The sequence below is a fragment of the Lytechinus variegatus genome, chromosome 5 (genome assembly GCF_018143015.1).
Source record: "Lytechinus variegatus isolate NC3 chromosome 5, Lvar_3.0, whole genome shotgun sequence".
Classification (NCBI taxonomy): Eukaryota; Metazoa; Echinodermata; class Echinoidea; order Temnopleuroida; family Toxopneustidae; genus Lytechinus; species Lytechinus variegatus.
In genome coordinates this window covers 41,078,782-41,099,215 of record NC_054744.1, presented here as the reverse complement: position 1 = coordinate 41,099,215, position 20,434 = coordinate 41,078,782, and the positions used below count along the sequence as shown (strand labels likewise).

The window sequence follows — 20,434 nt, the reverse complement described above, 5'->3', positions numbered from 1 at the left end:
GGATAATTAACATTTTTGTATTCAGTAAAGATATATTTCACAAATATCCATAAAACCCATAGCAGAGGAATAAAAGCAATAAAGCTATATGAAGCTGCTTGCTATTGTTGACATTGTACCATCTAATATCCAAGAACTCCAGGACAATAAAACCTACATTTTGGTTGAAAAAAGGCTTCAGAAAATGGAAAATTTAGGTATAATTACCATTTTAACTCCAAAAATAATGGTTTAAAAGTGCTAAGTATAGCAAAAACAAATTGCCTGCCCCCCCCAAAAAAAAACAACAACATAAGAATAGACACCTAAACCAGAGAAAAGGACCACCAGATAAGGAAGTTGTGGCCAAAACTGTGATTTTGGCGGCCATTTTCGATTTTGGCCCGGCACACTTTTTTCTGGGACCCCGAGACAAAAAATATTGTCATTTCATGTTGAGATAAGGTAAAAGAAACACATAAAAAACTGTTCCAACAGTAAAACCCAAAATCACCCATTTATAGCCCACTCCAACTATTAGAAATCAAACCTCACCACCCTTCTGAATATTGAGACACCAGGATAATTGCACAATGCAGTCATGAACACCTGTTCCCGGAATGGGCTTTGTCAGAAATGGGACACCCTCTCCCTAAAATGAATGTATCATTTCAATTAAACACCCCTTCCCCCCCCCCCCATTCTTCCAAGGTAAGGAAAGTTATCTATTTCTAAAATGATCAAAATGTATGTAAAAGAGCAAGTGATTTGAATGAAAATCCTATTCAGACTGCTGAATTAATTTTTCCTTTTCTTTAAATTTTGGCGCAAAGCAGTTTTTGACACTCTGGACAAAAATGGTCAGCATTGCTTAAAGGACAAGTCCACCCCAACAAAAACTGACTTGAATAAAAAGAGAAAAAAATCAACAAGAATAACACTGAAAATTTCATCAAAATCGGATGTAAAATAAGAAAGTTATGGCATTTTAAAGTTTCGCTTATTTCCAACAAAATAGTTAAATGAACGAGCCAGTTACATCCAAATGAGAGAGTTGATGACATCACTCACTCCCTATTTCTTTTATTTATTACCGGTATATGAAATATGAAATATTTTTATTTTCTCGTCATTGTCATGAGAAATGAAGTTTCATTCCTCACTCAACACATCTAATTTCATTATTTTAACATTTTGTGCTTCAGGCAAGGAGGTCCTAATCGTCAAATTCATAAAAATTGAAATATTGTATAATTCAACAATAAAAAACAAAAGAAAAAGTGAGTGACGTCATCAACTCTCTCATTTGGATGTAACTGGCTCGTTCATTTAACTATTTTGTTGAAAATAAGTGAAACTTTAAAATGCCATAACTTTCTTATTTTGCATCCGATTTTGATGAAATTTCCAGCATTGTGCTTGTCTGATTTTTCTCTATTGATTCAAATCAACATTTTTTTGAGGTGGACTTGACCTTTGAGCGTTCACAAATATTCATCATTTTAGCAGCATTTGATAGAAGAGACTATAGAGTACCAAAAGCCATTAAATCATCTTCATAGTTTGAAATGTGATTTTGAAAATTATTTTCAAAAGGATAATTTCTTTTATATATAAGCACTGTATAAGATGTGTTCAAGGTAAATCTACTTTAACATACAGTACTGACCAAGATTTTTTTCTTTTAAAAACATGAGAATATCCTGGAATATTCAAGGATGAATAAACCCAAATTTATTCAACCGTGGTCTTCCATTGATTATGGAATTGTGTACAGTGAACATCATCTATCAACTTAAACAGGGAAGAATGTTCCAAGTGGGAACAGAAAAAAATACAAGCCAGCACTTTACTACTACAAATGATCTTTGATCCTACCATGTGAAATCCACACCCTTTTGAGTTCATTAAGCCTGTTTGAGGACATGCACTACTGAAATTATTCATTTGTTTGCATTCACTTCCAAGGCAGTGATGCTTGCCATCATTTCTCTGGCACGGGCTGGAACTGCTTCTTGTCCACTTATGCCGTAAACAAAATTCTGAATGAATGCAAAAAATCCATAGACTTCATCTGCGTAGCGGATGTTGAACACGTAATGGACCTTAAACAGTTTGTCAACAGCCTCTGTGATGTCACCTTCACATGGGATAGCTAGATCATCCACAACAATGAAAAACTGAGATGGGTTGTTGCGTTCTCCTATGCCCAAAAGGTATGGTTGTCTCCGCTTCTTGGCATTCCTCTCTTCAGCCAGGTGGGATTCCACACTTGTACCGATCTAAAGGGGGATAATAAATGGATAAAAAAAAAAAATGTGAAAGGCAAGAGCTCCTAGAAAATCGAGATGCATTTCTGCATTACACACATTTCAATTTTTGCAGGAGGAAAAGAAAAAGACCCCACCCCTTATCCCAAACTGCTGCATACCTCTACTTTACCATTCATTTCTGACCAAAGCATCTTCACCTATCACTGGCACACAAAAATAGGGGGAAAATAAACATTATTTCCCCATCACTTTGCTATTATTTTCAGAAGACCCTATTCAAATTTTCAGGCTAATGATGGCACCGAATCTGTTATCCATTTTGTTTTTATATATCTATTTATGAAATTTATTGATTGATGTTGTATTTAGGGAGACAGGTACATGTATGTAAACATATTCGTTTTAATCCCCTCTATAGCATTCATTTTCAAGAATGTGGTGTCCGTCACTGGGGGACTCCAATATTTGCTAGGAACCCCCCTCCCCCAACATACAAGTAACTTTGGATCCTTCTCCTGTTAAGGATGATTCCTAGCAAGTTTAGTATAAATCTGCCCATTGTATTTGAAAGAGATAAAAATGTAACCCCCCCCCCTTTGTAGGAACCTAAGGGGGCCATCCTACATAGTTGCCATGAACAGCTTAATTTATTCTTCAACTATAAAATATGGCTCGACTCTCATAATACAGAAAATTTCTCTCCCTCTTGCCTTGGGGGTACATGGTCCTTTCAAAAGACTGGGTCTCATACCATAATGATTCTCACCAATTTGAGGTACAATCTGCACACTGGTTCTGAAGATGAAAATGGAATTTACCCCCCCCCAAAAAAAAAAAAAAATCATCCATCTTTACGGGCCCATTCCCCCAAGGTGGTTTACCTAGGTATTGTCACATATTCTTTATCTATAATGTATCTACACAAAACATATCTTGACTGTAATGCTTCTGAGGCTGGAGGATATTTTTATTTTCCTTGGGAGTCCCATCCCTGCCCCCCCCCCCCTCTGGGCCACATGACCAACCAGTTGTAGAGAAGATGAAAATGTAAAAGAAACATGATGACGACAGACAAGAATCGCAATAGCTCACTCGAGCCTTCAGCTCAGGTGAGCTAAAAGGTGCTGAAATGTTACCGTAATTTTCCATTAGATTCCAATATTGTTAAACCTTTTTATCCATTCGATGTAAACTTACTGGTCTAGTCACTAAAAAGTATCCCACGGAGTCTGCCAGTGAACTCTTCCTTCTTGCTGTCTGAGATGGAACCATGTATATTGCCATGATGAATGAGAACAGTGCTATCTCGCCTTACAAAATGATAGGGGGAGATAAAGAAAAAGAAATGAACCACTAAATGCTAACAGATTGAAGAGTTTCAATAAGCTAATTATTCAATACTTGGTAGGCTACCTTTTCATTATTTTAAGGAATCTAAACATCAAACAAAATACATCCTGAACTTTTCACTGCTTTGATACTTAAAAGAGAAGAACTTTTAGCACAGTGACATACATGTAGATGTCATAACATTTCACATTGCAATAGAATAATGATATTTTGATAGTGCATTATCATAAACCCTCAATTTTATGGCTAATTTGCACATAATACCATGTAATGTCAAACATGTTTTCCCCTGTTTGACTACTGCAAATAATCAACATCAGTTCTATTATAAATCCATTCATTGCAAAAATCAAATCTCACTTGTAGATGGTGGATCAGGGACAGTGTCATCGTCATCATCTATTACGCTTTCCTTGTACAGTTCTCCATACAGCTGCCGAATTTTGGGTAGTCTCGACATTTTTGCCAGTTGGAGGATGTGGGGGCAAAATCTTGTCTCCCATGTAGTGATCATTTTATTTCCGTTCTCTGGATACATCAACTTAAACTCCTGCTGAAGCTGGAGACAGAGAGGAAAGTAATACGTATATTGCACATGACAAATAAGAAAAAATCAAAAGTGCTATCTCAGAGGGAGGACAGAAATTAACTGAAGGGATAAATGTGTCACAACAAAAACCTTAACAAAACTCATTTATAACTCTTGGAAATTTGAAAAACTTGTGAAAATTTTGTGAAACCAGTTGAATGCACTCAAGTTTTAAATTGATTTTTTTCTTTGTCTTTCTCTCTCACTATATAGTGCGTATCAAAAGAAAAGTTTACACTTAGAAAAAATCCTGTAAAATTATAATTTGTTATATCCTAATTTTTTTCCCCACATTTTAACATTGGTACAGGTCCATTTTAGCAAATGACGATATAACTGTCGAAAAATATTTCCGCTTGAGAGAGCACCACTGACTTTTGGAAAGTTTGTGAAAAATGATTAGCACAGAATTTTGAAATAGTTATGCAAATAAAAGTAGACCTTAACCATGAATAACATGTGGAATTTAGCTAGTAAAATAGATTTGAAGATATACAAAAAATAATGCGTAATAAGGACATGCTCTGGCCTAGTGACAGCGGGCTTTTGTTATGGGATTTGGTATGATTTCTTTCGTGTATATTTGGACCATGAACTATCGCTCATTTTAAAAGCCCTAGTTGTCACTTTTCAATTTCTATATTGTTCCATAAATATAATTTCTTATATGTTTCAAGATCCCATTTTGTGGCAGCTCTGATTCCATGCATAAAACATGCAAGTAAGGGTGAGATATTTGAATTTTACCACATCTGGTGAATCTTGCAGCCTTGGATAACGAGCCAATATTTCTGGTACACTTGGAGCTTTCAAGGTAATCCAATTCCGTCTGTTGCTGTAAGACGCAGCCATAGCCTCTAAAATGCCTTTTGTTTCATGACGTGATGCACGTTTACAAAAGAGCATCAGTTCTTCTTCTTCTAACGGAGCTATTTCTTTGAGAGGGGTGTACTTCCTTTTGGTTGTTTTTGAAGTTGCTGAAGTTGAGATTTTGTCACCTCCTTCTTTCGTTCTTGGTCTCATCAATTCATTACGAGGAAGATTCCTTCGCATTGTGTTGAGTTTTTGGCTCAAGTACCCTCTGTTGGAGTCACATGGATCAAACCATATATCCTGCATGGTTACATAATGCAAGAAAAAATTGCAGTTTCAGTCAGCACAGGTATTGTGTATTCATGATGAAATAATGTGTTTGCACTTAGAACTACATGTATAATCAGAGTACTACTGGATGAATCAGATGACAATGGTTGAGCATACACATGCAAAAACTGCCATAGCTGGGGTTATCATTTATATCAAGAATAACAAGTAAATATGTACCCATTTTGTGAGTTCGCATGTGCGTGTGTATCAGATGTCTCAAACAAATTTCTTTATTCACTTCTAAAGTTCTTGTATCATGATCTTCTGTCATGATATGATACAGTGTATCTGTATGAAAGTATGATTAAAAATTATTCACCACTTGCAATTTAATGACCGATCCAAATAAAGTTGAAAACACATACCAAAATCTAACGCTCAGAGTCCCATTAAACATTCAAGTAAAATATTTATATTCCTATTATGATACAGATGAGACTTCCCTTATTCACCTGACAATGAACTATTCAGTTAACCTATATCTGACAATATCATATATGTTTCAATAACTTTGGAATCTGGTTTGCACACAATGATTGTTGCTACATTGGACAAGCTTTCAGGTTGTCATGAAAAATTAACCTTTGTTGAAGATGTCTAAACAGAGTTTAGATACATGTATATAATAGTAAACACGACTAATACTTACATAAGGAACTTGTGAGCTGGATCTCAGAGTTGGATATGCCTGGATGATACTCTGGGCCACTTTGATTTTTTGATTTTTCGTTGGGTAACTGCATAATTAATTATGTACCAAAATACATTTCATAAATCTGCTACATATCTCCATAGCTTCGCCTTCATGCATTTAGAAATTGATAAACAGAACAAAAACAAGACAACAATATGATCCTCAGATCAAATGTATCACCACTTTTTCACAATCACTGTTCGTTTATTGCTCTTCTTGTATGTTGAATTAATGTAAATATCTTGAATGTAAGTATACTTCATATTTATCATTTTTCAAATTTCATACAAACCGCTTTAAAATTTAGGAAGATATCAATCCTCCACAAAACATAATTTAAAACTTTGACTTGATTTGCCATGCATGGCCACAATAATGCAACATCCACTGCTAACATAAATATGTCTATTAATGCAATCCCATGTTGACTATTTGTACATGACTTTTTTTTTACATAAATCCCATCAAATTTGAGGAAGTTAAAAAAACTCGACAAAACGTTTAAAAACATGGATTTGTGGTTGCCATGACACACATCACCAAATGCATCTTTAACAGAGTTTCGTATTGTTTAAACAAATTTTCATGAAACAATTCACTACAATTCCTTCAAAATTGTTAGAATTCACTAATAAAGCCTTCTCAAATACTTCACCTAAAACTTTTACATAATTATTGATGGACTGGTTATGTCCCCAAAATGTATTTTAGGGAACACAAAGGACACACAAACACAGAAATATAATAATGAGAAAGGGGTAGGGTAATTTGTTTTAAATGTGCAAATTGGAGCTACTTACTAGGTGAAAATCTTAACCATTTCTGCACACACAATAGATGTCAGAAGGCGTCTAGTTTCTGTCGTTATTGTCGAGTTTGTGTTATACTCTTCATCTATTTCTTTCCCACGGGGATGCCTTTGGATAATATCCTTCACATTGAAGCACTGGAAAAAAATACAAGACAAAAGAAAGTAAACATAGAAATATAAAGAAAAAGTACAGCAAACCTGGAAATATAAAATCAGGATTTACCCAGTTTAGCATAGCAAAATGCTTATATTTTGAACCTGCGAAACCAATTTCAGCTTGTGTCGCAATTTTCTAATACATGTGAATGAATAGAAATTTTATCAAAAACTTCACTTGAATGATTTTGTCAAAAATTGCTGAGCACATCTTAAAAGGTAAATCACACCCTGAAGATCACAAGATGTACAATGTAGTGAATGCAAAAAACAGCATTAGTCTACTCTTTTAAAATTCATAAAATGGCCTAGCTTTATTTATTGTGGTCTTTTAGAGGATAGGGGAGGTTGTTCCAAGCTCTCATCTACCCTTTTTAGACAGGCTAAAATTTCCTTAACCCCATACTATTGGTGGGGCTAAATGGCAATTTAGCCCCACCTATAGTACGGGGTTAAGCTTAGCCCACTTTCGTTTTACACAGCGTTTTTGCAAAGTGGGCTAACCCCACCTATAGTACGGGATTATTTGGCCCTGCAAAAAAGCAGGGTTATCCCACCAATTGCGGTGCTAAGAGTAATAGTACGGGGTTAAGATCGCATGTGTAAAACGAAAGTGGGCTAAGCTTAACCCCGTACTATAGGTGGGGCTAAATAGCAATAGTACGGGGTTAAGGAAATTGTAGCATGTGTAAAAAGTGTACGAATGAAGCACTTGTACTACGAATGATCGACAAAAACCACTAGTCCGGGGTTAGCGAGTTTCGTGTGTAAAAAGCAAGCATCCCTTATCCGGGTTTAGCAATAACAATTTGGCATGTGTGAAAAGGAAAAAAAATAGTACGGGGTTAAGGATAGTACGGGGTTAGCGATAGTCCGGGGTTAAGAAAATCCTGTGTAAAAAGGGCAATCTTTTATGTGTTTGTGTGTGTTCTGTGAATCACCTTCTCTCCATTGCACTAGTAGGTCTTATGCTTTTAACTCCAGTACAAGGGTTTATTAACCAGTGACAAATCCCTGACATGATCCAATCATAATTTCAAGAAAAGTAGACACTTGTCAGTTTTGGCAACACTTTGATGGTAGGTCACATACCTTTGAAGATCCATTTTCTGTTATGCTGTCAGAATTGATCTCATGGGAGCTGCTAGTGGAAGCCACTTCTTGCCGACCACTGACGTCAGAATCTGATGTATCTTCTGATGAAGCCACTGCATACTTCTGTGGAGTGTCCAGGAAGACATTCCCTCCTTGTTTTAGAAGTTCTACATCTTCTGAATCATTTTCATCAATGTCAATTAGATTCTCGTACTCATTCAATTTGATCCTTAGAGTCACTTGCTCTGCATCCAGTCCAAATTTGGTTGCAACTTTTGCTTTGAGATTGTTCAAAATCCCACCATCTGAAGTTATCGTTATTAGTTTTGTTCGTTGTCCACATGTAACACAAAACTTGATCAAATTTTCATTGGCCATTTTGATTTTTAATCTGCAATGAAGAGAAAAGGGGGGAAAAAGGTCAATCACACACACACACATACAAAATGTTCATTTAAAGCCCACTATCAATTCTAATAATCAGTTTCAACATATTTAATGTGCCTTTCTGGACTATAATAAGTGGTGAAAGTATCAATAAGAACTGAGTATCTTAATGTTTTGATTTTTTATGATGAGGCAATTCATGAGCTATCATTATGTATTTGGTAAGTGTCAGAGCACCCGATATCAATATCACTTGAATGACATTCTTTATCTAATTATTCTAGATATAACTTTCTAATCATTACAAGCTAAACATTAACATACTCAGTTTTTATCTCTACCTTCACCACTTATCAAGGTCTACATCTGAAGCCTTGAAACATCCAAAAAATTGGTCATGATCAACCAAGATGGCATACCTTTCTGTTGATACATGTAAATGATAAAAAAAATATTGCTTAAAAATCATTCCCAGAAAATAACTGATGGATTTTTTTAAAGCATATTACAAATGTTTACACCTCCAAAATTCATCTGGAATGCCTGAAGGGCCTGTGATTAATGTGATTTGAATTTGAGCTGACATTGCAACATTATTTGTGTGAAATTGCATATATATATATATATATATATATATATATATATAGCTATAGTGATGGACAAAGATTTTTTTTGTAATTGTACACATTTTTTTTTTTTTCAAAACAAACAGTGTAAAGAGCAAAAAGCTTGAAATCTGTCAAAACCCCAGTAAACTGTTACTTGGTCTACAACTATGTGGTCTAGTGCCCATTATGTCTAATGGCACACTTGTGATTTGGGGGATTAGGATTAGGGATTAAATCTAGGGTTAGGGACAAGAAACCTTGGTATGCTTTAGGGTCAGGGAAATATGAAGTTTCAGACATTTAGTGTCAGACAAATTAATCGGATACACCACCTGACAATCAAACACCCTGTATATAGAGCAAACCTAAAACAAGTCTTGGGCGGATAAATGAGAGACATGCATGATCTTGTAACTACTATACCTTTCAAGATGATGGCACTTCTCATCACAATATACCTTAGCTCAGAATCACGTTGTTCATAGGAGTTGACGGCATGAAGAGGATGGAAATCCTTTAATTCCTCTTGCAGAATGAGGAAGTGTTCTGTTGGGGTACAAGGAGAAACCTCATATGCAAAGAAATGCTCATCAAAGTCTAGTGTGTTCCACAGAGTACCAAACAAGTATAGTTCTCCTAAACAGTATATTAGCTGCAATTGGCCAAATCTTGGCATACCATCCAAAACACCAATTACAAGCATCATTCCTGATCTGTATTCAATCCCCAGTATTGAAGCACATTTTGTTACTGTCACCTCATCTTCTTCACTCAGATCAGGGAATCTATTACGTATGGCAGTGTATCCTTCAGTTTCCAGGAGAATCTCTTGACCAATGTTACTTAACCTTACTGCTGTTTCCCGAGAAACTGAACTTTGTGTGTACCAGGTGTGACACTGTCTAACCTGAATTCTTTCGGCTATGGTCTTTACAATGTCTTTGAAATTGCAAGTTGCATTAGCCACAGATTTTCCGATCGCATGTTTCCCTTCAAATCGCATACACCAGCAATTTATTAAGGGACCAACTTGATCCATCATGAAGGGATAATGCACCATAAAATGGTGCTTCGGTGTTAACTTGCATTCTGGAAACAATTTTTTGAACATGTAATGGTGGTCTTCAATGAAACGCTTCAAATGAGCAATCAAAGAGTCACTTATTTCTCGAGCAAAGGCAATATCCATCACTTGTCGAAGTAATAGCAACAAATCCCAGTATGAATCACCTCTTGGTATCAGATCTCCTACTAAAATGGGCAGGTATCTTAGAAAGCACCACATCTGAGAAGCTGTATTCATCATGTTGGTATCTTGGTTCTGCAAAGTGGCTGCACTTACTGGTGATGGTTTGTTCTTTGCATCAACAAATCCATAAGAAAATGTTGCAATTCTCTGATTCAACAAATCTTGGGTAAATACCTTTTCTTCAACTATGAAGTGTTTTAGGAGTAATTTGGCTTCACGCTTCCCCACTCCTTCTAAAATATCGTGCATGATATCTGGTGCATAGTTCCTTGTAATGTGAAAGTACTCTAACCTATTCAAAGTACATTGTCTCTTAACTCCGTGTTCTGAAACAGTGTTTGGGTTTCCTTCTACAGATTGCACGTGAGCTGCATAATTCTCTTCATTTCTTTTTTCACACTTTTCATCTAGAAAGACTGACTGCATTTCCTGTTTTGACGTCAAACATGATCGACAAGGGAAGTTTGCCGAAAAGCTTTCAACAAATCCTCCTATACTGTTGGCTCCTAAGTTATCTGCACAAATTTGTACTAGTGTCCCATGCATTTGAACTGAATTTCCATCAGACAGTTTTATTTCCATACCTTCGTTGGACTCTAACTCAGAAAGTTCCATTACAAAAGGCTCAAGAATAGGCTCAAAAGTATACTTTGAAAGGTCCAAACTATGGAAAAGTCCCAGCAAATGGATATTTGATAAGGCTGCATTCAGCCTTGGGTGAATGTTCTGAAGTGAATAATACAGAGCACCGACTTTATGAACACCTCTCTTTGACCCTATAGGGTTTGTGACTTCAAACTCATCGAAGAACAATGCTATCTGCAAAGCGTTTGGGTAAGCAGTAAAAAAAGGATTTGCTTTAATCTGTGCACCATCACTATACCGCCTTTTCACACCATCAGGAGAAGTGTACCTTGTGTTCAATTCAGCACGCATCAGAGGATTACTAAGAATGATCCCCAAAGTGTCTCTCAAGGGAACATATTGAAAAGTTTCTTGAACAAGTACCTGTTTTGATGCGCCAGTTTTTTTGTCAAGAAAAACTTCAAAACGATTTCCTAGAACTATTGTATTTGGCTTAATGTATCCAAGTTCCCTCTCAAAAAACTTTTCCTGCTGATACCTTGATTCACAATTTTCAAACGGATGCTTAGCTTTTTCAAATGACGCCTTCAAGTCAATATAAGAACACGATGCTTTATCTGCATTTAATGACTGTAGTAAGTTATCAGTCTTCTTTTCTAAATGTGAAACAATAGTCTCAATCAGTGAAGTGGACTGCTGAGTAACTCTTTCAACAGTAGCATGGGTTACATTTGGCTGGGACAGTAATCCAGAAATGAACAGTGCAGCCCTCCTTTGTACATGTGTTTCATCATTGAGAGTTTCTTCATCCGTTTCATCACTGCTAAGGGGTTCTGCTAAGCCAACTTCTTCTAATCTTTGATTTTCATCATGTTCATGTTCTTCTCTCTCAATCCGAATTGCAACGTTTCTTTCAGGTGCTGGATGAAGCTGGTCCACATTAATGTGAGCATTCAGAATATGCTTTCGTAATGAATTAAAGGTACAAAAAGACCGTGGGCATCCTCCTTGTTTACAAGACAAAATCAGTCCAGGGCCATCAAACAAAGCATGGGCATGATGTAAGTGAGAAAAGAGTTTACAAACACCATAAAATATCATATGACACAAAAAACATTTCAAATCCATGTCTCATATGTAGCTCCTTATGCAAGAATATGATGAAAGGCTCACCTTGTTAAGTCGGTACTTCAGCATTTGGATGGCCACACCAAGCCCTAGTATTAGAATTCAGATAAAACAGAATAAAATCAGAAATGTAGAAGTAGCATTTTTGTGAATCTCAAATAAATTTGCATATCTATTGAATTTGAAAATTCTGTGTAGAAGTTTGGAAGCCCCCCCCCCCCCCAGCCCTATTAGATAAACAGAATAAAAATCTGCAGAGAAATGTAGAAGTAGCATTTTTTTGTGCATTTTGAATGTGTCATAGATTTGCACATCTACTTGTAATGAATTTGATAAATCTGTTTGGATGCCCCCATCAAACTAAGCTATATTAGAATTTAGATAAAACAGAATAAAAATCTGCTACGAATTGTAGATTTTTTGTGAATTTTCAATAAATTTTATTAAATTTGCATATCTAATCAATGTAGGAGCAGCATTGTTTATGAAATTTGAATAATTTTTAATAAATTTGCATATCTTATGAATTTGTGTTTGAATTTGTGTAGAAGTTTTGATGCCCCCCCCCCCCACCAAGCCCTATTAGAATTTAGATAGAACAGGATAAAAATCTGAATTAGCAATCTTTGTCAATCTTGAATTTCCATAAATTTGCATACTAATGATTTTGAGAAATTTGTGTAGAAGTTATGAAGGCCCCATCAAGCCCTTTCAGATAACAGAAACAGCAAAATGCACTGCAAAATACGGTAGAGAAGTAGTATTTTTAGTGTTTTTTGATAATTTCTGCATAAATTTGCATGATGAATGATTTATCTAATGAATTTGAGAATTCTGTGTAGAAATAGAAGTTTAGAAGGCCCCATTCAACAAGATGTTTCAAATTATAAAACATACAAGATCTAAATCGGCTGCAAACAGAGAAGTAGCATTTACAGTGTTTATGAAGAATTTTGCATAAATTTGCATAATTAAAGATCAAATGAATGAAAGAATTCTTTGTAAGTTCTTCATTTTGGGATTATACAGTATCTCATCTGATATGTTCCTTCAAAAGCACCTTTATCATCTAGATCAATTAATTTTCATGCTGTTGCAAGCCTTTTTATGCATATTTTTCGTTAAATTGCCAATTCATCTACTGCCAAATTGTCCACTCATCGCACGATCTAATACCTTTGTTTAGTCTAATGCCATTTCATTCAACATTTCGTCTAACAACCATTTGGTCCAATAACCATTTGGTCTAATAATCACTTCGTTAATTACCAGGTTAACAAGAGTCCAATTAGTCCAACTGGTATAATGGACCAATTAGCCCAGATGAAATGGTAAGTTGTCGAATGGCAATTAGACCGTGTGGATAGGGTGGACAAACTGACGCTAGACCAAACGATAGTAGACGAGTTGGTAATTAGACGAATCGGAATAAAACCAATAAGTAAATAAACATACATTAAGGACATTTTCCCATTAGATAGTACTGGGATCCCCCATTCACTTTGCATATGTTGGGGTCCTAAACTAAAGTAAAGCTGTGCAGGTCCTTATGCTGCGCACCCTGCAAAAATATGCACAATACAAAGCATTCAGTGGGCGAAATTTCTGCTGTGAAAAGCAACGAGATTGCCATTTATGTTTGCCAGAAAGAATGAGTCATTTTCCTTTATTTTTGGTGATATTTATCATTTAAGACTCGAGGTGAAAATCACTTAAAATTCAGTCAGCTCAAAATCAAGATTTAGATGTACATTGATTTAATACGTGTGCGCAGTTCTAGGACCCCTTTCACTACAACCACCAAATTCGACATGGGCATCAATGTTGACTTGAATTGTTACTGATATTTGTCCGTCAGTTTTTTTCAGGGATTTAATATGTAGAATCAAAATATATTAAAGATAAATGAAAGTAGTTGCAGTAAGAACTGATTACATGAGAAAGTCTGTCAAACCAGGCTTAATTGTCACTTTAATCATCGAATGGTAGTTACATAAACTGAAATTTGTGAAATCTTTAAATCTACGCTGAAAAATGTTCACACTGAAGATCATGCACCAACACAGATTAATGCACGTAAGACAATGTATTATTATTGCTTTGAATATCAGCCTGACGCTTGACCCGAATCCCATGCTAATTTGTTAATTTCTCAGCAATTACACAATTTCTTCGAGAATCCTTTGGCACATATTTTTAATTTTATTTATACTGACACTTTGGTGCTCATTTTATTTGATCTTGTACGAACTCATTTTGAAATACCACAACTGGCAGGACAAGTCCACTCCAACAAAAACTTGGTTTGAATAAAAAGAGAGAAAAAAATCAACAACAAGCATAACACTGAAAATTTTATCAAACTCGATGTAAAATAAGAAAGTTATGACATTTTAAAGTTTCGCTTCATTTCACAAAACAGTTATATGCACATCTCGGTCGGTATGCAAATGAGGGAAGTGATGACATCACTCACTATTTCTTTTGTATTTTATTATATGAAATATGAAATACTTTGATTCTCTTGTCACTGTCATGTGAAATGAAGTTTCATTCCTCCCTGAATACTTGGATTTGTTGGAATTCCATTATTCTAACATTTTGTACTTCAGGCAAGGAGGTCCTAATGATTAATCATCAAATTCGTAAAAATTGAAATATTGTATAATTCAAAACAAAAAAGAAATAGTGAGTGACATCATTGACTCTCTCATTTGGATGTAACTGGCTCGTTCATATCACTGTTTTGTGAAAAATAAGCGAAACTTTGAAATGTCATAACTTTCTTAAATTAATATTTTACATTCGATTTTGAAGAAATTTTCAGCGTTACGCAAGTTTGAATATTTTTTATTCAAATCAAATTTTTTCTGAGGTGGACTTGACTTTTATCTTTAATTGAAAGGGTGATTTTAGCCCGGGGGGGGGGGGGGGCACTCGACCGAAAAAGTGGTAGGGGTGTGCCACAGGTGAGACAAAAAATGGGGGCCTTGGAGCAGGCTTATTGTAAAAAGGAGGGTCCTCGGAACTACAATTTTGTGAAAACGGGGGTCCTTGGAACGGCGCCAGCGTACAGTACGTGCGTATGCACCCTTATGGAACGGGCATACGTGCATGATGCAGCTAGCCCAGCCTCCGCCGGGTGCGCTCGCGCAGAGACAATGGTTGGACATCGCTCGGCGGCGGCCGCTTTTCACCAAAATTGCAGCAGATCAATGCGACCCAAACGGCGTAACGAAAAATATGCGAAGCTTTGGAGCGGATTTTTTTCTTCTCGATAAGAACAAAATGCTATGCCTTGGAGCGACTTTCTTCGTTTTTTTTTTCTCAATAAGACAAAAATGCTATGCCTTGGAACAAAAATTTGGGTGTAAAAATGGGGTCCCCTCTTTGGCACATATACCACTATGCATTATATACTGAGTGCCCCCCTCCTGGGATTTTAGCCTCTGGAAACAAAGTGTGAAGCTTTCTGTCCCCCATCATACATTCGATTTAGATAGAGTGTAGGTTTGGGTGCAACTAACCCAGGGAGCTCCGGTTCGCGAACAGTGAAAGACAATCCAGTCTAGTACCGGTACGGTACGCGTGATCAAAAATCCAAGTTGGTCCCGGATGTTGGTCCAACTCCGTCCAAACTAGTAGTAGTAAAGACTCACTCCAAAGAAAGTCCAAGGCAAGATGATCGAATTCAAATTAAAGTTAAACTCTTAATTTTACCAAAATAGCACCCGACTTCTTACACAGAGGCATTTTCTCGATCTATTCATCAAATTTTCCCCAATAATAATTGTTCTGTTTTGTTATAAATTGTGCTACGAAATTGCGTATTTCTCAAGTGTCCAGAAATGGCGTCCATCATACATGCACGGCACACATTCAACAGACCTACAGTACATGCTAGCAATGTACACTAGGCCCACACAACATGCATACATATACGTATCTAAATCCCCCTCCCCCAGACCAGGCCCCCAGACTTTCGGAACAAACAAATAATAATAGTCAAGACTTTGATGAAAATATCAAACTGTTTCAAGGAAGAGGGGATACTTACCATTAAAACCGATGATTAAAGGCGATTGAAAAAGTCATTCGGAACACGATAACTTCGAGCCGAGCTAGGATTTCGACCGCGCATCGCATCACCTGACACATGACGTCACTTATATCAAACTACAGTCCAATCACAATGCACTATGATTTACCATTTATGGTAATGTTGAAATACCATTGACGAATGTGTTATTCGATCGTTTCAAGACGTCCGGACCCACGACTGGTCACATTTTCTAACATTTAAAAGTGTAAAATAACACTTACTGAATCCAACACTTCGTAAATGTTAAAATTTAACACTTTAGTTTTTAGCGTGTAACACGTAATTTTCCTTGCGAAATAGATACCCTTTTTTCATTATTTTTGGTTTTTGACACCCTTATCATGTTACGTACGTAATGTACCCTATCGTGAAAAAGACATCCTTTTTACGTGCTTTTTTGGTTGCGCATGGTATCCACTTGTCAATGTAAGTGCCCCCCCCCCCCCCGGCTTGTAGGGTAATTTCAGCTAAAATGGAGAATAGTGAATAAATCAAGTTTATTTTGGATTACTTTCAGTCCCTGTCATCTGCTTTCTAGGCTACAACTATTTTTTTTTACTCCTGGCAGAAATAGCTACATGGGTGAGGGGGGGGGGTCTTTTCCTTTAACATTGCATAATCTTGTGAAAAATTTTATTAAAAATCACTAATTTTACCTACAATTTTGAAGAATTTTTCAGCATTGTGCTTGCTTGATTCTTCTCTTTCTATTCCAATGAACTTTTTGTTGGGGTGGATAATGATTTGACCGTAAAAGATAAATACCACTTGTAACGATTTGAAAATGAGTTTGAACAGAATCCAGTAAAATTACCACTCGAGTGTTGAAGGGTGTGTTTATGCTTGTACTTTTTCAGGCCAGAATCAGTGTTTTCATATGTGATTAGTCCAAAACACAGTTGCATCTACACTGTATGCTTGCTTTCATTTAAACAACGTTTCAGAACGCTGACTGTAAACTCACAAAAAGGTATGTTTCAAAACATTGTTTGACCAGAATCAGGGTTTCTTGGGAATTATAAACCGGACCACAATCGTAAACGTGTTAAAATGGCATCATTTTGTATATGCTTCCAGTGATGAAAATATGTGGGCAAATACAGTTGCATGGTTCTATTACAGGGAGATACTTCCACGAAATTACCTCTTTAACTCCCTGGTTTTAATAATGACCAATGTACATGTGTGACAAAGTGAATTAACTACTATCACTATCACGATGAATGTTTAGGGATTAAAAAAACCTGAACATGAGTTATGATGAGGATTCATCACTGAGCCAGGAGCCCAGCATGAACAAATTGATGTCTTATGTATATGGGCTAAGTATATATTTTATTCTGCCTTGCTATTATCCTCGTCATGGTAAAAATTCTATGGCTATGTCAAGTAGCTCCATGCAATTACTTAAAGAACGGAAATTGTTAGAAGTTGAAATAGTAGTCAACAATAGCAACACTCAGAAAAAAACTCGAGAAAAAGGGCGCGCCCAATTTGACCTCGCTTACCTGCCCCAACGAAAATTATGATGCAAAGCCAGCTACAGATTGTGATTTCGCCTCTGAAAAATGGAGCATAAACAGCATTCTCGTTTTGCAATTTTCTTTCTCAAATTTATTTTGATCAGACTGTTTAACAAGATATTTCTTCATTTTTTTTTCATCTAACATATAAAACTACTCAAGCATGCTGGATTGATAAAAGAAAGAGAGCCTTACATTTATTTTGAAAAATGTTTAAACACTATTAGTAAAATGGATGGTTAGGATTAAATGGGGGATTTAAAAAAAAAGGTTGCAATGTAGTCCTGTATTTGTTAGAATGGTGTTCAAACGCTCTGACTCAGACCTGTAATCCTCGACTTTCTAATATCCAAACACTAGATTTTCAGATAATTCTCAAAAGACCTTGTCAAGAAAGCACAGATGAAAATACATTGATAGTAACATTTTCAAAGCAAATTATCCTACATGTATAACAAAATATTTCATGGCCACTGCAGTCTAACTGTTGATGAAAAAATCTACATGCTTTGTGTTTTGTACATAACCTCAATATAATTTTGTCCCATTTTTCATGCATACATGTATAATTTGGTGGAAAAAGAAATTCAGTTTCTTTTGTAATTATTGTATTGATAATGGATGACTCTCTAGCTTATAAATGTATAATAGAATTTACTTGAATAATTCATGAAAACATGAAGTGACACATATAAACATTTATCATGTCTGTGTTTATTAAGTATTAACTTATTCATTAAAACATGGTGTTCCGGGAAAAAACACATACAGGTGCCATTGTAACAAACTATGTTTCATTTATGTGATAAATTAAGGAAAGTGAAAGCCCTGGTTGCCATGGTGATCTTATAGCCAAAGTTACCATCATTGTCATTAGTAAAAGTCTGATAGTACTTAATAATAAATAAGTCTTAGATATTCAGGTGGGTAACATTTGTAATTCCGAAGGTTCGAATATTCCGAAGGTTACTTATTCCGAAGGTTTGTAATTCCGAAGATTCGTCATTCCGAAGATGCGTTATTCCGAAGGTTCGCTATTCTGAAAACAATAAGGTTCTTTGTTCTGAAGGTTTGTTAGTCCGAAAATGAAGTAAGGTTTAATTGTTAATCCGAAGGTTTGTTAGTCTAAAAAACGAAATAAGGTTTGTTAATCCGAAGGGTCGTACATGTAAGTCTGAAAACAAGATAAGGTTTGTTAATCCGAAGGTTCGTTAGTACAAAAAATGAAAGAAGGTTAATTTTTCCGAAAATGAAATTAATTTATTTTTTAAACAAAAACGGTATTGTAATTAAAAAATAACTGGACATTAAGCAGTAATAGTTTCAACGGAGGATTATACTTGTGTATGATGTGATCAAAGCATGTATTGCATCAAGAATTGGCACTTGGATCAAACATTATTTTGATTTTCTCTGAGCAATTAATATCGAGCGAATGGATTATAATGTTGGGGACTGTGTGTTGGTGACATATGAATAACCTAGGTTATTTTTTTTTTTAGCTGAGAGGGTGTCATTTTTCAAAATGAAATGTGCTCTTTTTAGAAATTAATACTCTTTTTTTAAGTAAAACATAAAGATTTCAGGTTAGAAAATCAATTTTTTTTGCTCACCCTTTTTCTTGTTATAAAAATGCCTTTAATGTCCAGTTTCCTGGTTGGAATATCATAAATTTTTCAGCTTGCGCTTTGTGACCGTGTTAATTCCTTGGTTAGATACACATCTTTTTCATGATTATGAGAACTGCTTGGAATGTTTTATTTTAATTTCTTATTGAAATGTCCAAAAGTTTGAGCTGGCGATAAGCACTCGTGCGGGATGCAAGTTTTAGAACTTCAGATTATTTTTTTTCAAAATCGCATAAAAAAAGTCTAAATATACAGTTTGTCCCTCAAAAAAGGAAACCCATTTTCAGAGACAGATTTCACAATAATTATGAGTTTACTATAAATTTGATATTTATGGTAAGAGTGTAACTCATATTCGATATGTGACCAACATCTTTGCAAATCGTTCGTTAATGACAGATTATTAGAATAAATATTAAGGCAGGTCAGAAGTGATTTTCGCAAAAACTAGTGTAAATCTGAATCCACTCTTGTCTCAGGGATCAGTGACAAAAATTAAGAAAGAATACAAAAGAAATGTAAATGTAATGAGCCAATTGTTGTATCACCAACCAATCTTGTTCAACTTTTCTGCTCAACCTGATTTTGACATTAAAATTTCAAACCTGTCTTGCTCATTAAATGCATGAAGGGTTTATGTCATATTAGGTATCAAAATATAGAGAAATAATTCAATTGTTTGATGATGTAAATGAAATATCATAATTCATTTTCCTTTGAAGAAAAAATACATGGGAATCCAAGTTCCCTTTTTTCTAGGACGCACGTATAATTATAGTCAGAAATCACTTCAAAATAGGCTTTGCTCAACTTAATTACTACAGAACACACAAAGACATCATGCAGATCTGCATTAATCTTTGGCTTTGCCCCTTAAGGGAAATAAGTTCTGTGGCGCCATTGCCTGTCTATCCTCATAACAATTTAGAATAAAACAGTGTTTCTACCCCCCCTTCCACCACACTTGCCCTTTCCGGTTTTCCCGGCTTCGCCACAGATTATTTCATTTTTCGGATTAATGAACCTTTGGAATAACGAACCTTATTTCATTTTCCGATTAAGAACCTTATTTTGTTTTTCGGATTAACGAGCCTCTGGAACAACGAACCATGTTTCGTTTTTTTGACCAAC

General features: G+C 35.6%; 1 protein-coding gene across 2 annotated transcripts; it reads right to left on the bottom strand.

The window, feature by feature from the left end:
• Nucleotides 1–1,407: 1,407 nt before the first annotated feature.
• Nucleotides 1,408–16,411, bottom strand: LOC121416169. 2 transcript variants are annotated; one of them, XM_041609652.1, is made up of 9 exons: nucleotides 16,108–16,411; nucleotides 12,096–12,139; nucleotides 8,091–8,484; nucleotides 6,832–6,977; nucleotides 5,987–6,074; nucleotides 4,939–5,304; nucleotides 3,963–4,161; nucleotides 3,450–3,562; nucleotides 1,408–2,261 (listed from the first exon to the last, which is right to left on the bottom strand). In XM_041609652.1, exons 3-9 carry the CDS (start codon nucleotides 8,469–8,471, stop codon nucleotides 1,923–1,925), a joined length of 1,632 nt encoding a protein of 543 aa, XP_041465586.1. In that variant the 5' UTR covers nucleotides 8,472–8,484; nucleotides 12,096–12,139; nucleotides 16,108–16,411; the 3' UTR covers nucleotides 1,408–1,922. The 2 variants fall into 2 exon arrangements, with proteins under 2 accessions (XP_041465586.1, XP_041465585.1); XM_041609651.1 differs by lacking the exons at nucleotides 12,096–12,139; nucleotides 16,108–16,411 and adding an exon at nucleotides 9,512–9,596.
• Nucleotides 16,412–20,434: the final 4,023 nt, after the last annotated feature.

Coding starts and splice junctions, on each gene's coding strand:
- LOC121416169 (XM_041609652.1), bottom strand. CDS start 8,471: ATGGCCAATGAAAATTTGATCAAGTTTTGTGTTACATGTGGACAACGA. Junction 5,305..5,986: donor CCAGCTCACAAGTTCCTTAT/GTAAGTATTAGT, acceptor GTAACCATGCAG/GATATATGGTTTGATCCATG. Junction 3,563..3,962: donor CCCTGATCCACCATCTACAA/GTGAGATTTGAT, acceptor TCATTTTGTAAG/GCGAGATAGCACTGTTCTCA.